Raw genomic sequence first — 21,651 nt, 5'->3', positions numbered from 1 at the left:
TATCAAGGACAATACACATAGTTCTTTTACTGATAAGACTGGTGATCATTCAGTAATTTCAATAGAACACTTGCTTAGATTTATCAACACTTGTTGAGATGGGGTAAGTGAGACAGACACTTGTAGACAAGTGTAGGGACGGACTAACACTTGTAGAAATCATCATAGACCTTATGAAATTTCTCAAAGCCAAGCTCAAACTTCAAAATTTGAAGCTAGTTCTTCATGAACCAAGCTACTTTCTGCCATCATTTTCTATTTATGCATTGGTAGTAGGTACTAGTGATTTTCTGTAAGTGTTTACACTCTTACCGGTTCAAGTAGGCTCTGCTCGTGCAGTGTGACGAGTGGCTTCTCCGGCTTGGGCCGCGTGCTGAGGTAGAAGGCCGAGGCTGCCGCCACGCCCGTCAGCGCCAGCGCGCCGGCTGACCCCCCAACCATCCATAGGTACTGGTCGATCTCGCTCACTGTGGACAAAAGATAAAAATAGTCAAAAGAGTAAAATTTGGACTAGTTGGCTGATACACGTTCCGATCCACAATTCCGATCCGTGACATCCTGGGGCCCATTTCTTGAAGCTACAAGTTACAATTTACAAGCGGTAATCAATGTCTACAAGTATGGATGGACTCGCGCGCGACAAGGCAAGTTGTGCTAAAGGAGCTGGCGGTAGATAGCCAATATAATTTAGTAAAGGCTGTGGTAGTGTAGTGGTTTGAACGAAAGCAGTAAGTGTACGTTGACTCGTATACGAGTATTAAGTGTGATTTACATCATATAGTTTATACATCCTGTTAATTATTGCTAAAGACGAGGAAGCTATATATTTATAACATTTTTAACGGGCCAAAATAATAGCATATGCAATTTAATTGACTTGTTTTTGCAGAAATAAATTGCTAGGGCCAGCAAATTACTACTAAGTAATCAATTATCTTATTCTAAAGAAAATTCACCACCACGCCATGTTAAGATGAATCGATACAAAGGAATAGGTGTATCGTTCACTTTAAAAATAGTTTAATTATAATTCTATAGAAGTCTATAAATGGTCCTGACATTTATCAATAATTCAATACCGCCGTGAGATTGCGTTGGTGGTAATGGTAACTTACCAAATAATAATGAAAAAACCGTACAAATACAGTGTACGGAAATGAGAAAGATATCGATACCATGCTGAGTGCATTTCGAACTGCCCGTCTGATTAATAACTCGTTAAAACCAAATAAGGCGGCATTTAATGGCGGACACCATTAATGGTTTGCAAAATACTTGTCTGCTGCCTAGGGCTTTCGATAATGACCATGTGTGTCGGCCTTCGGTGTCAATCAGAACCTGACTAATGACAATTGACGCGAGCCTTCTACTGAGGCTTTAAAATTAAACCCTTATCGAGGTGACAGGAGAAACATTTAATAAAAGAAAATCATTTGTGACAGCCAGACACAAGTCACAAAGAAATATAATAATACCAATATAAAAGTGGAAATACTACAAATACAGGTTTATGCTCTTACTAAATTGCTTAAACACACAACAAAAGGCACTGACATTTTCATAGAAGCAACATTGCAGTTTGCACAGCGATACCATCCGCCAAATAAGGAAATGTCAATAAGACAACTTTCATGTTCGGAGCAACAGTTCCTGAACTATAAACTGCGCAGTCTAGCCAGTTTAGAAAGTGGAAACGGGGCGCGCACGCGGCGTCGTTAGCGCATAGATTTCTCGGGATTCTCTCGCGCTTTCCACTGACACACTTTAGCGTTGTTATTTAAGACATCTCGTCTTTATATGGTGAAATAATACGATTTAATTTATCGACACGTTGGATAAATTCTTTTTTCGACTAACGAATGGTGCAGTTAAATAATATTACTTGAACGTTGTTCAACGTATTACTCGATTATGCAATAAGCAAAAGTGGTACTCAATATTAGGGACAGGGCTAATGATACGCAAAAGTCAATGCCGAAATCAATGTTTAAAACATTAGAAGGGCTCTCATACGATTTGAAGGCAACGTTTAAGGTCGCGACGTTGACCTCGTATTGGTCGATTTCAAAAGCTTTTGCTCTAATTTCCCTTCATTGTAGATTCAAAGAGCGTAACAATCTTGGCCCTTGAAGGGCCTCGGCGGAAACTACGCCAGTAATCTTATGCATTTTATATCGTCAAATGACGTGGTTGGGATCAACAACCATAAACTTGTCAGCCATTAAGTATAATCATATATAAGTAATTATAATTACAGATTCGTAATCAAATATATAAGTAAACAAAAGAAATAAGAAGGACTACCAGAAGGTAGTGTGCATAAAATTTGAAGAATACAAGTTCCGTACAAAATAAAATAAAACTTACAACCACCACATTGGTTCCACCAAATTGTCTTCTCCTTGACATTTTCAGTCTTCTGTTTTTGTTTTTCAGTCTTCTTTAATTTCTTCTGTATCTTCCGAATGCTTTCCTTAACACTAAACTCAGTCTTGTTAGCCTCTTCCGCGTTCACCTTGTCCTTTTTAACATTGAAACCGAATTTCCCGCTTCCCATTTTGGCAGCTCTTATTCACAGTTTCACATAGTTTTTATTTGCACATAATTTTCCTTGGCACTTATACAAGTCGTAGCCTGAATTTAAAAACATTTTATGATACGGTAATGTATGTAAATATGGACGCTTAATCGCAGTAAAGATATTCGATATCGGATAATTTTGTTACAGAATGAATCGGAATCAATAAAACTTAAAGGTTTTATAGTTATACCGAGGACGTAGTGGCCTTGTGGAGTTCATTAACTCCGTTGGTATCAGGGAATAATCTAGCTTTTGATGATGTACATCTTATCGGTCTGCCGGTTATTGAACCGCACATGAACCAGATATTGTAATTACAAGCAAATGTAGATTGCAGGCATAAAGTCTAAAGTAGCCCGATAGGCCATGGAATGTAAACACTTGAAAACGTCGTCGCGGTTGATGTTTCCACTTAAGTGCAAAATAATTTCCGTCCACTGAAGCAGAACCAATTTAAATATTGTCCGTGTTCTGTAGGTACTTATTTAAAATCAAAGCAATGTCAGAAGTTGATTTAAAACAGTGTCAGATCAGATCTGCCAGTCTATCAACATGACATGACAACTTAACAAGCGTGGTTTTAAGCTAATGACAAAATCGATCAGAATGCAAAGGACTTGCATTATTTGCGGTGAATTATTAATTAAGGCAGCTAGAAGTCAACTGTACAATGTATTTGTACTTATATTTATTGCTATCAGTAATACACATGATACTGCTGATAACTGTTTCTTATGAACAACAAGACGCTTTTTAGTAGTGTTGTTTTTATCATAAACATGATTATGTAATAAATAATAGCGTTTTTAGAGAAAGTTATTTTGAGTACGTTTACAGAATAGTTAAAATTAAAGTGTTTTTAAAAGTCATTATAGGCCCTAAAACACTAACAACAATTAGAAATACTTAATGGGTTATTTCGAAGAGAAGCAGGTTGGTGTTAACCTTCACTGTTATTGCTATCCGGCGTGCGTTTCTCGGGAAAGAGAAATATAAATTTACCAGGATAAAAATAATAGTGATAGGAAACAAGGTAAACAAAGAAAATATAAACTTGTATGTCCAAAAAGGTAAAGCGGTAAAGGTAAAGGTAAGGCGCTTCACTACTAGGAGTAAGTAAAAAACACTGAGTGTTTTTGCTTATTTTCGTTCAGACGGATTTTGCAACATCTTGTTTAAACGTTTCCACCAATAAAGTACAAGAAACACTAGAAAACATTTACTGCGACGTACAAGCAGACAGACGCACGAGTGATCCTAAGTAGGTATAAGGGGTCCGTTTTTTCCCATTGCGGTACGGAACCCTTATTTATCAGCCTCCAGAGCCTAAGTATTATTAGCAACTAGAGGACATTAATTTTTGCCTGAAATACGTTTATTTTTACGACACAATTTTGTTGTTTCACTGCTAAAAGTGTTTGCATAGTAGACAGCTCAATTTATGCTTGTTAAATAACCTGATCGTGATCAATCATTAGGGTTATTGTATAATTGCCTGATTATTGGCCGAGAATTGTGCCCATACGCCCCGTAGCCAAGAGTACCATCGTTGACGATTCGTAGTGTATAGTAGTTATCTCTCTCAATCGCTCTTTCTTATTGTAACATAGTAGGCTGTTGCATATCGTTGGTTACGAAGAGTGAACGATTGTCCTCTTGGCTAAGGTCACAGGTATGAGAGGAAACGCGTGATTAACTATAATAAACTGGTCCGCATGTTAAGACATTAAAAACGCATTTAACTACCTACCCGGCAGTTACTAGCAGAGTGGAAATTATGGCTTTCTTTATAGTTTTCTGTGATTATGTCTAATAAAATAGTAAATCTTTTAACGGTTTTAAAACTGATTCTAACTAGGAATTAAACCCACGTTGACGTGATCCAACGAACTACCATAGTCGTAGTAAAATCTTAACCAAAGCCAAAAATATAAACAAATTGATTATAATTTATAGAAATGGATGATCCCAAACTAAAAATGACAGTAATCTAACAAACGTGGGTAACACCATAAGTAGTAGTACTAATATGTAGGTCTATTAGTCTACTGATATTAGTGATGTATCTTCAACTATAAACGAGTATTTATTCTGTGTAGGTATCTCTAAAAAAACCAGCAAAAATATGAAGAACTGGTAGGCTGGGTAAACACAGCTGATGGAGGGCAAGGACAGGCCCTAGGATATTATTTGGATTACCTAATCTACCTTTAACGTTAATATCTAGAGTGGTAAACGGGGATTGCGTTTGTATGTAGAAGCGGTCGTTTACTATAAATCTTAATCCTCACTGCGAGTGCAGAGAGGCGTGTTGACCTAATAACTACAGTAACCATTGAAATGGTTTCTCAAAGGCGGCTTTTAGAAGGCGCTACTTTACGAGCTCATTCTCACAGAACACTTTGACAAATCGTGATTAATCTGTACTTAGGATCATAAAATTTAGAATCATTACAATCTTGCAACGATTTACTTAGCTTCAATATTATAGTACAGTCAAGTGCAAAAATACGTATCGATTTTATCCGCTCAAAAATATGTACCGAGACCTTATTCCGCCGACATAAAGTCCTATGGGACATATTTTTGATAAGTTGTACGCACCCATATTTTTACACTTGACTGTACCAGGAAGATCGCGCTTTTCTCGCAAAGCATATAAACACAATAAACAAACTCCCAGAGGTAAGACTTAGCCAGTTCAATTTTTCGCCCCAGGAAACTTCCATACACTTACATACAAATAAAATATAATTGAATCGTTAGACTTTTCCATTATCCCCTAAATCCATACTAATATTATAAATGGGAAAGTGTGTGTGTCTGTTTGTTTGTCCGTCTTTCACGGCAAAACGGAGCGACGAATTGACGAGATTTTTTAGGTGGAGATAGTTGAAGGGGTGGAGAGTGACATAGGCTACTTTTTGTCTCTGTCTAACGCGAGCGAAGCCGCGGGCAAAAGCTAGTAATATATAAATATGTATACATACACGCATGGCTGTTTGAAGATATCCATACTAATATTATAATTGGGAAAGTGTGTGTGTCTGTTTGTTTGTCTGTCTTTCACGGCAAAACGGAGCGACGAATTGGCGTGAATTTTTAAGTGGAGATAGTTGAAGGGATGGAGAGTGACACAGGCTACTTTTTGTCTCTTTCTATCGCGAGCGAAGCCGCGGACAAAAGCTAGTAAATTATATAGCGGACATACATTATACCTACTTAAGAAAGTCGGGATCCCCCTCTTATGAGTACCTATACCTACTTTTTAAGAAAAAATGCCAAAGTACACCTGAGTTAGTACTCATTATTCTTATTAGAGAGAAGCAATGTTTGGTAATCGTAATAATGTAATGCTTGACAAGTTGTAGTATTTCACCAAACAAGCACAAGCACAGGAACAAGTTGTTGACATCAAATTCTTGACTAGGATTCCATTTGATCCGCAGTTCCTTTGAGCAACGTAATCATACAATCAGTAAATCACTCATAATAAGCACGCGGCTTTTCTAGGTTTAATGTCAACAATAATTGTTTCCAAAGCCCCTGTCACATTGACCCCGATTGAACAGCGATAAATAACGCACATGAGCAATAACTAAACTGAACAGAAGTATTTAATAACGCCCGAAACAGTAAAGTTGACCGACTTTGCTTCTTGACTGTGTTCTTGTGATTTCTTTGAATGAAATAGAGCTGTTGTTTTATCACTTTTATCAGTTCATTGGCTGAAGACGAATGTTCGAGATCGAGTTTAAGTAAGGTACAGCGGGGAAAATTTCGACTGGGGGGCAATTGTAACTGATCCATTTTTTCCATTATTACAATATGATGTTGAGTTCTACATGTATCCACTGAACACGCCTAACATATAGAACCGGTGGACATTTATTTTAATAATGCAAACATTGTAAAACATGGAAAAAATGGACCAGTTACATTTGCCCCCCAGTCCAGATTTTGCCCCGCTGTACCTTAGCTTAGTGTTAAAACATGTTGTTTATTTGATATAATATCCTGATATCTCAATCATCTTGCAAAAATTCTCACTGACATATCATATAGCGCGTAGCGCCGCGTTTTCACTGATAACTTCAACAATGTGACACGTCTAAAGTTAGCTCTAGATAAGATATATTGATATGTCAAAAATGACGTTTATGCTTGACGAAACGTCATTTTTGACACAGTCTTATCCTATCAATATTGTATCTCCTGTCGCGATGACATACTTAGGAGGTATGCGATATGCGGCTTAGTTCATAATTACAAACATAAGTAGCTATTGATGATAATGTCGACCAAGTTGGACCACAGAAATTGTGGGTTCTGGGTTCTGGAGTAGATATTTAAAGTGAATATTAACAAAGAGTATCTGTTTTACTCTCTGGTGGTCTTTATCCGTAGTTAAACTATGTTATGTCTAAAACATTACAAATAGTTTTGTGAGAAAGCGTAGTTAGGAATGAATCAAGTGATTAGTAAATGGCTTCGATTGTTTCCCGACGACGGTGGTTTAAGACGCCTACGCAGTTAGTAGCGGTTTAATTGAAGTACTATTATTGTACATTTTACATCAGGCCGCTGGTTGCCAAAGTACTATTGTTAAGATATACAGGGTTCTATGAAAACCAGACGAAGTATTTGAAAACTTAGAATTCGGGCCCACTCAGGTACTTTTGGATTTTGGAAGAAGGTATAAGGAAGCAATTTGGCTTGTCAATAATTTTCGCTCATTTCTCTTTATTTATTAACTATTCTGTATCATTAGTATTAAAAGTCCTATAATAGCAAAATTTTGCGAAATACAGACTCTTACTAGCCCCGATGCATATGTTTTCGTCTAGTCAGACCATTTTTTGAGGTTCTCCTGTTTGTACCAAAATAATGTCTTAGTTCAAAGATCATTAATGTTTAATGCTAATACTAATCTAATTTGTTTTTTATGGCAGTATTGTACAATAACTAAATCTAAATCTAAATACAAGAAATATCATTGAAAGGAAGAAAATGACGATTTTTATTTTATGGATGGGTATTATAATACATGACAGATGTAAGGGGGCCCAAGGGAAGTAACTAAGTTCTGCTATTAAACTAAAAACAAATCTTCAATCCTATGAATGCAGAACTGCTATAGGAGAAGAGAACGATGATTAAGATGATTATTCCTTGCCGGCGGCTATATTTCCGAGCTCATATAACCCGGCAACCTTCAAATCAAGAGTGAACAGGCATCTTCTGGACGAGCTCACTCCATCGTAGGCCACGTCTTTGCCTTTGGCTAGTCTGTGGCCAAGAGTAAGCCCATTTAAGTATAATAATAAAAGAAAAATAAGACAATTTTTTTTAGAAAAACAAAATATTTCTGTATTACTAGACGAACTCCACTGCATCGGGCCTAGTATTTTAAGCCAGAATAATTTGCGATTAAAGCAAGCGCAAAAACAAACTTTTATTCTCTAGTTGCAAATCATTAGATAGTCTTCCGAAAACAAAAGTTTTTAACGCCTATTCTCCACTTTTATGTGCCTTATTCATAAATAATCTAATCTAAACGATAATGTTATCGTAATCCTACTGTTATGTTGGTACTGTATTACTGTAACTACTACCGCTTCCGACCACAACCGAGAGGATAAAGTTCACGTAACCGTCATCCATTGTTAGGTTGGTACTGACAGTTTCCGCTATCGGCACATTCACGCCTAACGGTGGTTCGTTCTGACATTTCGATCTGGTTCACGAAACAATAAAATTACACGCCTGTCACCGAAACTTGTTCTACCGTACTATTTGGGTATCATCACCCTTTAGTGCATTATAAAAATGATATCATTTCGATTATATCAATAGTTAGATCAAGCTCAGTTGAGATGAACTCATCCTTGCGTTTTTTTTTTATTTATAACACAAACAGTTACAAAACAAATGAGTTGGTGTACTACAATGTAGGTACTAGTAACTAGGATAAGAAAAGACCTGGAGGTTCATTATCATTACTGAATATAAGGATTGTTAACATACTAACAAAAATATGAAGTAAAAAAAAATATTTTGATAACAAACTATGCGATTATTAAGCATCAAACTTCTATGAAATAATGACAATGCGACGAACTTGTAGAAAATTATCACATGTATGCATACACTTTCACGGTCATGTTATCAAAGTCGCTACCAGCTTAGATTGGTTGACTCTATCTGTATCATTTCTATACAGTCTACACTTATTGCTCCCTCTGCCAACACCAAAATTACCAAAGTACCAAAAGCATCTCGCCGCAAGATTATGGATATATGTAAGTTTCTACGAAACGAACGTTTTTTGATAAACAGGTGCAGTGGAAACATTGTAAAATTCATACACGGTTGTACGAAAAATAAAATGCTATAAAATCCAGATTGCAACCATGAATATCAGCTTATGACTCTGATGAGGCTTTCAAAGATCACACGCTTAGTTGCAGGCAACAAAGTAAATACCAATGCAATTGCAAGGAATGTATGCACTAGGCAGTTAGGTAGTGACACGGTGCTCAATATAGCCCGGCTCGATAATCGGTGTGATTGTGCTAAGGCACTTGTCCCACCGACGGTGAGCGATAAACGAGTAGAACGATGAACTAGAAGCGAGTGTGCGAGCGGCGAGAAGCGAGTCTTAGCTGTAGTTTTGTCGCTCGGCTGTAGGCAAATGTTCGAGAGCGACTACACGCGTCTCTAAACTACCAAGCGAGCATTGCAAGCGAGTACCGCTGAGCTATAGTAGTAGTTTTATGTTATCACGGCGACAAACTAGTAGAGCGATACATACAATCTTGCCCATATCCCATGTAGGCAAGCACATGAAACTACTCAAGTTTCAGTGCCAGTCTTGGTAAATAAGAAATCGAAAATTGTGACATTGCAGTGACAGGTTGCCAGCCTTTCTTCAACGCCGCAATTTAACCCGTATCACATGACTTCCACGACACCCACGGGAAGAAAGGGGATGATGAAATTTTTATCCCGTCATCACACGGGCACAACGCTATCAATATATGTTTCTTTTACTAACACAAGGTCCTTATCTTTTGTTCGTTTCTTGAACGAGATAATCGCCGATAGCTAATCGCTAACTCGCTCTTGGTGGGACAAGTGCCACCTGTGCCACAAGCGGCAATAACAAACGAAAGGTCAACGACCTGCGAAAGCGTGTTTTGATAAGGTCGCCAATTCGCCATCCGGAATTTTTTCTCGAGATTACAGTTAAAAAACCGTTTTAATTGCTTGTGTCATGTCGTTGTGGTGAAATTTTACCGTTGACGGCGCGTGATGCGCGAGAGCAAACCGGATAGAGACCTATCCGGTTTACTCTTCAGGTATACACAGATGTTTGATAAAAGTTTACAAAATGTTCAACCTGCAGTTGGTTGCGTGCTAAAAATAAAGACTAGGCTGTAGATCAACTTTATCCCATAATTAAAACCTTCGATAAGACTTTCACAGAACTTCTTATTTAGGTTCACAAAAGTCTAATGGTCTATCTACTTACCTACCTACAGATTGCCTTCTTTTGTCTTTGCACTTAGGTTTGTTATGAAATAATATGAATTATGATGTTAGCACATTGGCTGACACATAATAAAACGTTAACGATATTACTATCGTGTTATCTCTGTCACAGTATGTTAAAATACTGTAACAGAGATAATATAATGGCATTGAGCACTATTATAAAATTGACAGGTAAATGTAGTTAAATGCAGCAACGAAAAGTGAAACGTACAAATCTCTAACAATCAAACGTTCAAATCTCCTACGTAGTATCAATTTTTGACAACGGCGTTCCAGGGGTTAATCTTCTTCTTTAACGCTTTAGGCGTTAAAGAAAATTCGGAAAAACCTTCCAGTCAAAAGAAATTCTAGGCTAAAATTTTAAGAATTCACAAGCAGGAAAAGTGTTAAACGGTGTTCCTTAAACGGCGTACGTGACCGACGGATAATTCGCGTTGTAAAACGAATGCACTTCCTAGGCGCTGCGCGAGCGCATGCGAAATGAGACACCTACGGCCAACTGAGTCACGGTACAGTACAACTAGTGGCAGCAGTATACTTAGCTACTCAGCTAGGATATCTTTTAGTTTCCTCTTTTCTGATGCAGAAAATATCATTTGTCCATTACTATCAGCATACATACATATTAGATTGCGGAATCATGATAGTTATGTGACTAGAAAGGTCATTATCATCATTCCCTTGTCCTTTTCCCATTATTTGGGGTCCGCGCACAAGACCTTCTTCCATTCCTCTCTATCAGCCGTCATTTCCATACCAATACACACTCTCGTATCATTGTTTACACATTCCATTCATCTTTTCTTAGGCCTTCCACTACCCTTGTGTTCATTTATGTGACACTAGCTTTTACCCGCGGCTTCGCCCGCGTAATAAAAGTATTCTTATTGAAACGTTTACAAAAAATAAGATTTTCATTTGGATCCGTAGGTTTCTTTGTAGGTACATCTGTCCGCGATTATTTCGATTAAGGTAAAGCGGGGCAATTCTCGACTGGAGGGTCATTGTAACTGATCTATTTGCTGTACGGTCCGGTTTTGGCTGACTGTACCTTACACATATGACTATTGTTTTTAAAGAAATTCTTGCAATGATTGTAGAATTGTTACACAGCGACCACAGCGTAGGTAGTAGGTACGAATATGTATGTATTTTACCTATATAAATATTTATACTGGGGAAACTTCATACAACCCACATAGCCAGTATCTCGACGCTATGGTCGGTAGGGTAAAAAGTACTTCCTTGCATTATCGCTAACAATTTTTTCCATTTTGCTTATACTTATTGCAAACGTAAACATATAAAAGGCAAGCAAATAACGATCTTCTTACAGCACATTGAATGTAATAGTTATTACGGATGCAGGATACTCGCCGATGCCTACTTACTAATATTTTCCCACTGAGCCACCTGCATTTTACACTGCCTAGATACCGATTATTCCGACCCCAATCCCTATTCTTATCCCCGTCCCTATCTCTATCTTTGTCCCCGTCCCCGTCCCCATCCCGTCCCTGTCCCCGTCCCTCCCCTATCCCTATCCCCGTCCCGTCCCCTATTTTTATCCCTATTCCTATCCCTATCCCTATCCCTATCCCTATCCCTATCCCTATCCCTATCCCTATCCCTATCCCTATCCCTATCCCTATCCCTATCCCTATCCCTATCCCTATCCCTATCCCTATCCCTATCCCTATCCCTATCCTATCCCTATCCCTATCCCTATCCCTATCCCTATCCCTATCCCTATCCCTATCCCTATCCCTATCCTATCCCTATCCCTATCCCTATCCCTATCCCTATCCCTATCCTATCCTATCCCTATCCCTATCCCTATCCCTATCCCTATACCTATCCCTATCCCTATCCCTATCCCTATCCCTATCCCTATCCTATCCTATCCCTATCCCTATCCCTATCCCTATCCCTATCCCTATCCCTATCCCTATCCCTATCCCTATCCTATCCCTATCCCTATCCCTATCCCTATCCCTATCCCTATCCCTATCCCTATCCCTATCCCTATCCCTATCCCTATCCCTATCCCTATCCCTATCCCTATCCCTATCCCTATCCCTATCCCTATCCCTATCCCTATCCCTATCCCTATCCCTATCCCTATCCCTATCCCTATCCCTATCCCGATCCCTATCCCTATCCCCATCCCTATCCCTATCCCTATCCCTATCCCTATCCCTATCCCGATCCCTATCCCTATCCCTAACCCTATCCCGTTCCTGTCCCTGTCCCTGTCCCTGTCCCTGTCCCTGTCCCTGTCCCTGTCCCTGGCCCTGTCCCTGTCCTTGCCCCTGTCAAATTATCATGCTAGGAGGTGAACTTTGAAAAATCCTTTCTTAGTGCTCCTCTAAGAAACTTCCGTGTCAATTTGAAATCTCTTGAACCAGAAGTAAAGATAAAAACTAAAGCTATACTTATGGCTATTTTGGATATTTTAACCCCATTGCACAACAACAGGAGAGAAAATTTCTTTTCCACCTCGTTAGATTTTAAAATCGTTGTATTTATCGTGATCAGCGACCCGATAAACCATAAAAACGATACCCATAATGTGTTTTTGACTTTACCCCCTTTGCACCCCTTTAGGGGTCAAATTTTCAAAAAACCTGAAACATGTCTTTAGTCATATGTCTTTAGGAATCCTCCTGTGAAGTTTCGAATAAAATAGTCAAACTAATTTTGTTTCCCCATACAAACTTTGAACCCCCATTTCACCCTTTTAAGAAATGATTTTTCAAAATTCTTTTCTTAAAAGGGTGAAATGGGGTTCAAAGTTTGTATGGGGAAACAAAATTAGTTTGACTATTTTATTCGAAACTTCACAGGAGGATTCCTAAAGACATATGACTAAAGACATGTTTCAGGTTTATGTTCTATGTCTTAAGGAATCTTCCTGTGAAGTTTCGAATAAAATAGTCAAACTACTCTTAGTCGACAACAGGAGAGAAAATTTCTTTTCCACCTCGTTAGATTTTAAAATCGTTGTATTTATCGTGATCAGCGACCCGATAAACCATAAAAACGATACCCATAATGTGTTTTTGACTTTACCCCCTTTGCACCCCTTTAGGGGTCAAATTTTCAAAAAACCTGAAACATGTCTTTAGTCATATGTCTTTAGGAATCCTCCTGTGAAGTTTCGAATAAAATAGTCAAACTAATTTTGTTTCCCCATACAAACTTTGAACCCCCATTTCACCCTTTTAAGAAATGATTTTTCAAAATTCTTTTCTTAAAAGGGTGAAATGGGGGTTCAAAGTTTGTATGGGGAAACAAAATTAGTTTGACTATTTTATTCGAAACTTCACAGGAGGATTCCTAAAGACATATGACTAAAGACATGTTTCAGGTTTATGTTCTATGTCTTAAGGAATCTTCCTGTGAAGTTTCGAATAAAATAGTCAAACTACTCTTGTTTCCCCATACAAACTTTGAACCCCCATTTGACCCCCTTAGGAGGTGAATTTTGGAAAATCCTTTCTTAGTGCTCCTCTACGCCATATAAGGAACCTATGTGCCAAATTTGAAATCTCTAGGACCAGCGGTTTCGGCTGTGTGTTGATAAGTCAATCAGTCAGTCAATATCTTCTTTTATATATTTAAACCCCATTGCACCACAACAGGGGAGAAGGTATTTTACTTCCGCCTCGTTAGATTTTAAAAACGTTGTATTTATCGTGATCAGCGACCCGATAAACCATAAAAACGATACCCATATTGATTTTTTTACTTTATCACCCCCTTTTCACCCTTTTAGGGGTTAAATTTTCAAAAAACCTGAAACACGTATTCAGTTCTATGTCTTAAGGAATCTTCCTGTGAAGTTTCGAATAAAATAGTCAAACTACTCTTGGTTCCCCATACAAACCTTGAACCCCCATTTGACCCCCTTAGGAGGTGAATTTTGGAAAATCCTTTCTTAGTGCTCCTCTACACTATATAAGGAACCTACGTGCCAAATTTGATATCTGGGACCAGCGGTTTCGGCTGTGTGTTGATATGTCAGTCAGTCAGTCAATATCTTCTTTTATATATTTTTTTGATATTTAAACCCCATTGCACCACAACAGGGGAGAAGGTATTTCACTTCCGCCTCGTTCGATTTTAAAAATGTTGTATTTATCGTGACCAGCTACCCGATAAACCATAAAAACGATACCCATATTGATTTTTTGACTTTATCACCCCCTTTTCACCCTTTAGGGGTTAAATTTTCAAAAAACCTGAAACACTTATTCAGTCATATGTCTTAAGGAATCTTTCTGTGAAATTTCGAATAAAATAGTCAAACTAATCTTGTTTCCCCATACAAACTTTGAACCCCCATTTGACCCCCTTAGGAGGTGAATTTTGGAAAATCCTTTCTTAGTGCTCCTCTACACTACATAAGGAACCTACGTGCCAAATTTGAAATCTCTAGGACCAGTGGTTTCGGCTGTGCGTTGATATGTCAGTCAGTCAGTCAATATCTTCTTTTATATATTTAAACCCCATTGCACCACAACAGGGGAGAAGGTATTTCACTTCCGCCTCGTCAGATTTTAAAAACGTTGTATTTATCGTGATCAGCGACCCGATAAACCATAAAAACGATACCCATATTGATTTTTTGACTTTATCACCCCCTTTTCACCCTTTTAGGGGTTAAATTTTCAAAAAACCTGAAACACGTATTCAGTCATATGTCTTAAGGAATCTTCCTGTGAAGTTTCGAATAAAATAGTCAAACTAATCTTGTTTCCCCATACAAACTTTGAACCCCCATTTGACCCCCTTAGGAGGTGAATTTTGGAAAATCCTTTCTTAGTGCTCCTCTACACTACATAAGGAACCTACGTGCCAAATTTGAAATCTCTAGGACCAGCGGTTTCGGCTGTGCGTTGATATGTCAGTCAGTCAGTCAGTCAGTCAGTCAGTCATTCAGTCAGTCAGTCAGTCAGTCAGCTTCTTCTTTTATATATTTAGTTTTGCGAATTAATCTGGAAGGGCAATCATTTAACGCAAAAAAAAACTGGAAGGAATAAACGGGAATGGAAAACCAGAGAAATGGTGGATGAACTGTGTGAAAGATGGTATGAAACGAAAGCGAGTTAGTGATGAGATGACGGGCGACACAGATATGGAAGAGGAAAACATGCAGCGCCGAACGACAAATGAATAACGACCAGCTAATAATGATGATGACTATCATGATACTATAAGTCAGTACATATTGTTACAACGGGGGGCATCGACACTTAAAAGTAGACTATCGTTGACCCTTTTTTTGTTTGTTTTTTGACAGCTCGTATATCGGATTTACATACTGTTTTTAAAGTTTTACTATGATTTTATTTACACGCGCTCTATCTGACTATAGTTATATATGAAACAGTATGCTGTGCTGAGTAAGACAATAATGATGTTTATGCGTCGTGTTGGTCGCAAACGACTCGATGAACGTCCACAGGATGCCTACATTGTAAGGTTTTATGTAAATTAGATGAGGATTGAATATTTATTGTTCTTTATCTTTTTGATTCCCTTTGTAACATTGTAGTTACAAAAGATCCAGAAATCATCATCGTCGTCCTTGCGTTATCCCGGAATTTACCACGGCTGAGAGCCTGGGATCCGCTGTGACCACTAATTCCATGATTTGGTGTAGTGTAGTTTTACGAAAGCAAATGCCGAACCTTCTAACTTCTAACCCAGGCAAAAGGGCCGAATTAAAATACTATTTTTAAAGGAATATATTACTAGCCCCGATGCCAAAGAGTTCGTCTAGTAATACAGAAATATTTTGTTTATTCTACTTAATAACGTTTACACATGTAGGAATATTTCTTATATTTAGATTTAGTTATTGTACAATACTGCCATAAAAAATAAACTAGATTAGTATTAGACATTAATGATTTTTGAACTAATACATTACTTTTGTACAAACAGGAGAACCTCAAAAAATGGTCTGACTAGACGAAAACATATGCATCGGGGCTAGTATGCTTTAAAGTGAAAGACCCGCCATCTTCTGATATTCTCAAGTTTGTAGTGTAGGTACGGTCAACCGATTTGAATCCTATGCTACACGAGAACCCTGTGTCATTAACTCTTTGCTTCATTTGCAATGTAAGTCACTTTGACGCTTACTGAGAAATGGTTCTACAGTTCTGATGTTTTCTTTTGATACTATTCAATACTGCACTAAAGTCTACGCCAAACCGGTATGCATTGTACCAGTACTTATTGAATGAAGGTATGAAGGGCCGAATAAAAAGTGAGCTCAAGGGCAACCGTTATTTAGACTTGTAAGGTCGTCGTCTATTATGGCCAAATTCTCGAAGTTAGTGATAGGTTTAGCAGTGAAATCGAATTTTTTAGAACCTAAATTAAGAGTTAATTATTATATTAATTAACTTATTTAACTTTTCATTCGTTAATAATATATTTTAGAAAAATGATGACAAGAAACTACAAAGTTATCATTTTTGAAACTTGGAATTAATATCTACCTTTAATCACATTACATGAACTAATTCTGTACTTTTAATGTAAATAAAGAAAATTTCTCATTCACCAGTATATCCTATCTATTCCATAAAATTTACTGCTAACAACCCGCTGGGCGGGTGCTCAGTTATAGCCTTTCGCTACATTTGCTAGGATTTTCCCGTGTTTTCCCGATAGTAGCGCGTATAATAGCTTATTTTAGGTATCTCGCGATGGCACTACACATGTTAAAATAAGAAGCTAAATACCTATAAGTTATACAGGTATATAAAACAACGCATCCACTGATCGCAAAGCACTGACCCACAAACACTAGCTGTATCATGTGGCTATCGAATTTCTGCCGAGATCCGAGCCGTGATCGCAAGCACGATCGCCTATCGCCTACCTATTATAATAATACGTTTCATAACCATAAGCAATAAATTTCAATGTAAAACAAAGCGTTTCAACAGTCTAGATTACTTTTCAAGTGGAATAAATGAAGTGCATCCATTGACAGTGCAAGGCGGAAGCACTAACGATAGATGCTAAGGCCATTTTAATTAAAAGTCATGATCATTTAGATAAAATACCGACGCTGATGTTAGTGATGTTATACCTACACTACCTGCAGATAGATAATTACGACCGCGCGATAGCGTATTTGAACATAGAAATTTGTATTCAAAACAAATGATAAGCTAAACAAACTGCATCGTATACAATCCAATACTGACTGCAACGACTATTAAATCTAAAGATACAAACCAACCGCAAGACAATAGGAAAAACAAAACACAAATTGGAAACAAAAGAAGAAAAGCTTCACGTATTCATTCCGCACAAAAATCAATACGAATCGATACCGTATGCAAAGCGTGGACGATATTTACAAACACTCGATTATCGTTTATCGTAGATCACTCGCGTATGCGCCTGCGTTCACGCGCGGCCGGTGTGGCGGCCCCTGCGACAATGCGCGTACGCCGAGCCATGTACCCTGTCTCCTAGTAGCTAGCCACCTCTCTCTTTTGGTATACAGGCAACGGTAAGCCGGGTTGTTTTATCCTTTCTGCTAAATAACTGATAAAATTTAGTAGTAACAATTTTCATTGTTCCAGTGCTGTTCTCGTTTTGAGTCAACATAGCATTGAAGACGCTGAAAAGTCTTGAAAATGCATTTTCTTTCTTCATACATTACAAAACATACCATAAGACTATTCAGACTAGTGTAAAAGTCATAAAACTGTTTCAAGAGTTTCTTCATAGATGGTGGCAAACATACGTAATACCCCTCCGACCTATAGAAAATGAACACAGAATTCTGTCATTACGTGACTTTAGATACGTGCAGCGTAATTTTGTCTATAATAGCCAAACGGTCATGCTACCCATCCTTAAAAATCCAGAAAGTTGGACTTTCCCGGTTAATTTCCTAAATTGCAACCGAAGCAGTCACAAGTCTTCGGCGAGATAATTGATATGGTCTGATTACCTCCTTGCCAAACGGTGAGGTGAACGAACTGCCGAAATATAGGACTGGTTTCGTTTTAGGAGTTCAACGACCGATAACGAATTTATTAGGATTGATTCGATTTAATGTTATCTAGATAATTGTCTATATATTACCATTTTGATGATTTCATGCTGAAAATGTGTCATTTGGATTATGGTTTCATTTTTTGGACGCGTTAAGACCTATCGATATGAAATATTTCCAAAAAAATGCTTTGTTACAACTAGACATCAAAAATACATACTTGGGCTGATTGGAATATACAAATATGGATATGTAAGCTGATCTAATTGTATTTCAAGGGTGTTGCACAATAGTTCAGTGTTAAATAACGTCCTAATTGCTGGATTTGCTGCAAAATTGTTGATATGGTCTTAGTCCGTTTTCACATTATCCAATCCGATATCGGATGTCGGAAGGATTTCAAAGGAAAAAATCCAAGATGGTGCCTGTAATGTATGGGATATCGGTCCGACATCCGATATCGGATCGGAAAATGTGAAAACGCACTTATGGTTATGGTTCAAGAGAAAATTGTAAGCAAATGATAATTTGCAATTTATCATTTACTTATACATATGATTACAGGCACTTTTGTGTTTACAGGCCCCGTGACGATGACGAGTTAATAAATTCACCACCTTATCCCCCACCCTATCCTTCCGTGGGTGACCCAGAAGTCGACTGTGGGTGAGGGCGATGGGATGGGCTGTCAAACTGTCATGTCACTGCAATACTACAATTTCGTTTTCTTTGCACCGGCTGGAACTTGAGAATCTGTTTATATTCTTCTTTTTGTGCAATAACCATCGCACAAAACGTATAAGGAAGAAAGAGAAAAATGTAAATTGCCTACAACCTACAACCTTAAAGGACTGTTTGAATGATAAGAATAGGGTTGTAAATAGAAAAAAAAAACCAAATGTTTTTTTTTCAGAATTGTGAAAAAAAAACATGAAAAAAAACCGAGCACCATGGTTTTTTTTCTAAATATGGTTTTTTTTTCAGATGAACAAATAATACGACAATAACGGTTTTTCGTGAGTTGTAACGTGTTTCAATAACAATAACGTACATTTTCATTCAATTAACATTCAGTATACAAACGTTTATTGGAGAATCCCCGATGCTGCGTGTAGCGGTGGTGTTGCCAACAGTAAATAGTGATAACTACCAACTACAGATTTCGTAAATGTTACTTTTATAAGACCAGAAATTAAAGTTATTTGATTAAATTCGTTTAATAGTTAACATTAAGTCTAAAAACCCGTATAGAAGTATTAACTACTTTGCAAATTTTGAGATTTCGTACTTTAGAAAAAAAACATACTCCAGAAAAAAAACTGTTTTTTTTCACGGTTTTTTTTCATGTTTTTTTTTTCAAGCCAGAAAAAAAACCGTTTTTTTGCAACCCTAGATAAGAATCTGAATGTACTTAGATTTATAAAATTAATTGATGTATATAAAAAAATGTAATTCTCTTGAGGTCGCTAATGACCTTGTTGTTAAAAAGCGACCTTAAAAAAAAAAAAAAAAAAGAAGACCGCAAAAATATGGGACAAAATCTTGGACGACATGAGGTGGTTATTTTGCGGACCAAAGCTCTCCATTGATCACGGTCTTCTGCAGTCCTAATAATAGGAGCCTGTGTCAAACCCTGGCAGGCCTTCTTAACGTTGTCCACCCAGCGGGTTGGTGGATGGCCACTCCCCCGTCCTCCATCCACCATGCCAACCATAATACGTTTATGTCTTTTGGAAATACAGGCGTGAGGCTTATGTATGTACAGTCACCGGCAATAACCATCGCACAAAAAGAAGACCGCAAAAATATCGGACAAAATTTTATTCCTAGAGCCATAAAGAGTGTGTCAGATATTTATGCAGCCTTCTTTTTTGTACGATGTTCTTGCCGGTGACTGCAGATGCATTACATACACATACCCTACGAGTATGTCGTTTTCGATTGATAGGATAGTACAAATTCAAATCGATTCTCCGTAAACATCCACTGCCGGAGATGTTAGGACTGCTCCGGTCCGTTTTATCGCCGTGCTAAATTGCACAACGACGGCAAACGACTACAACGACTCACGTGGTAACATAGGTATAAAGGTATAGTTTAACTTCGCAAAAGAAAAGTATTCTACAGAAATTGCTGAAACAAATGGTAAAAAACAACGGTTAAGTTTTGCGTGGTACCTATTACCTATTTGCAAAAAATTTAATTTTATTCCTTAAAAATCGAAATAAGATGTCATATATTAAGGAAAAAATGACGAGCACCGCTAGTGGTGAAGGCCGGATTCGAACCGGCGTCTTTTAGCAATCCGAGCCAAACGCCATGAACCCCTACGCCACCTCGCCACCCTTATTCCTTAAGTTTAAATAGTTCTTCAAGTACGTATTCAATATGTCGAAATACCTTTAAATATTAAGCACTAGCAAGCGCACAAGACTAGAACTGGACCGAATAAATATTGACAGTAGAACTACAAACACCGCTGTCAAACAATACGGGACATAATAGTTATTTGTTATACAAGGGGGCAAAGTTGTATTTTAATGCCGAGTGTGGAATTGAAAACGAGCAAGTGAAAGGATTCTATAGTTGAACCACGAGCGAAGCGAGTGGTTCGAGAATAGAATCCTGAACTTGCGAGTTTTTTAACACACGAGAAGTAAAATACATTTGCACCCGAGTGTAACACAAAACTTTTCCCCTCACTATAGCGAGGAAACTACGACGCAAAAAATGCGTTTATCACTGCTTCCAGTAGTTTCACGGGTGGTAAATCATCTTTATTACTAGATTCACCTACTTTTATAAATTTTGAAGCAGTTAATTTAACTTTATTCAAGGTCAAATTACTTTACCCACTAGTGGATAAAATGCGTTTTTACCCGCTGCTATTAAAGGACAAAACACGTGTTTCCGAGCTAGTAAGGGGAAAACATAAATAGTTCGGTGAGATAACGTAGGACTTTGCGATAGCTTGGAAACTTTTAAACCCGCTTAAAACTTAATACCACTCTTATAATTACCACCTAGTTTTTAGTGCAGGAAAAAACACTAATTAAAAGTAAATGGATAAAATAACAGATGGCGGGACGAGCCGAGCTCGAAGCCTTTGACAGACTGGTGAGATGCTGAGGATATAGAATTATAGATGCGAGGAAGAATAAGAGATTAATGGGTATACTTAACTAGGCTAAGATACTTATTTCTCTAGATTGCTCGGCTGCATTTTGCAAGCATTGATATTCAGTTTATGTTATCCGGCGAATGTTACGACATAACGTGTGCATCCTGGCAGATATGGCTAACAGAACATTAAAACGTATATGTATGTTTGTAATAATACAGAATAATATAAAATAATTAAATAGGATGGACAAGGAGGCTGACGCAAGTGGACTAAGCTGGAAGGATCTTGAATTAGTCGTCCAGGATCGTGACAAGTGGAAGATTCTTCTGGGAGCCCTATGTCTCTAATGAAGGA

At 37.8% G+C, this 21,651-nt stretch overlaps 1 protein-coding gene across 6 annotated transcripts in view; it reads right to left on the bottom strand.

Moving 5' to 3' along the window:
* Nucleotides 1-21,651, bottom strand: part of LOC125230837 (long-chain-fatty-acid--CoA ligase 5) — a 98,789-nt gene that overhangs the window by 27,197 nt on the left and 49,941 nt on the right. For 2 of the 6 annotated variants that reach the window (XM_048136070.1, XM_048136069.1), the window contains one exon: nucleotides 313-467. In XM_048136070.1, coding sequence (XP_047992027.1) covers nucleotides 313-467 — 155 coding nt within the window. Of the gene's footprint in view, nucleotides 1-312; nucleotides 468-2,367; nucleotides 2,635-17,499; nucleotides 17,594-21,651 lie in introns of those variants that run through there. The other 4 variants (XM_048136073.1, XM_048136072.1, XM_048136067.1 and 1 more) reach the window with 4 other exon arrangements.

Source organism: Leguminivora glycinivorella, chromosome 11, assembly GCF_023078275.1.
Source record: "Leguminivora glycinivorella isolate SPB_JAAS2020 chromosome 11, LegGlyc_1.1, whole genome shotgun sequence".
Classification (NCBI taxonomy): domain Eukaryota; kingdom Metazoa; phylum Arthropoda; class Insecta; order Lepidoptera; family Tortricidae; genus Leguminivora; species Leguminivora glycinivorella.
This window is presented reverse-complemented; position numbering and strand designations above follow the sequence as displayed.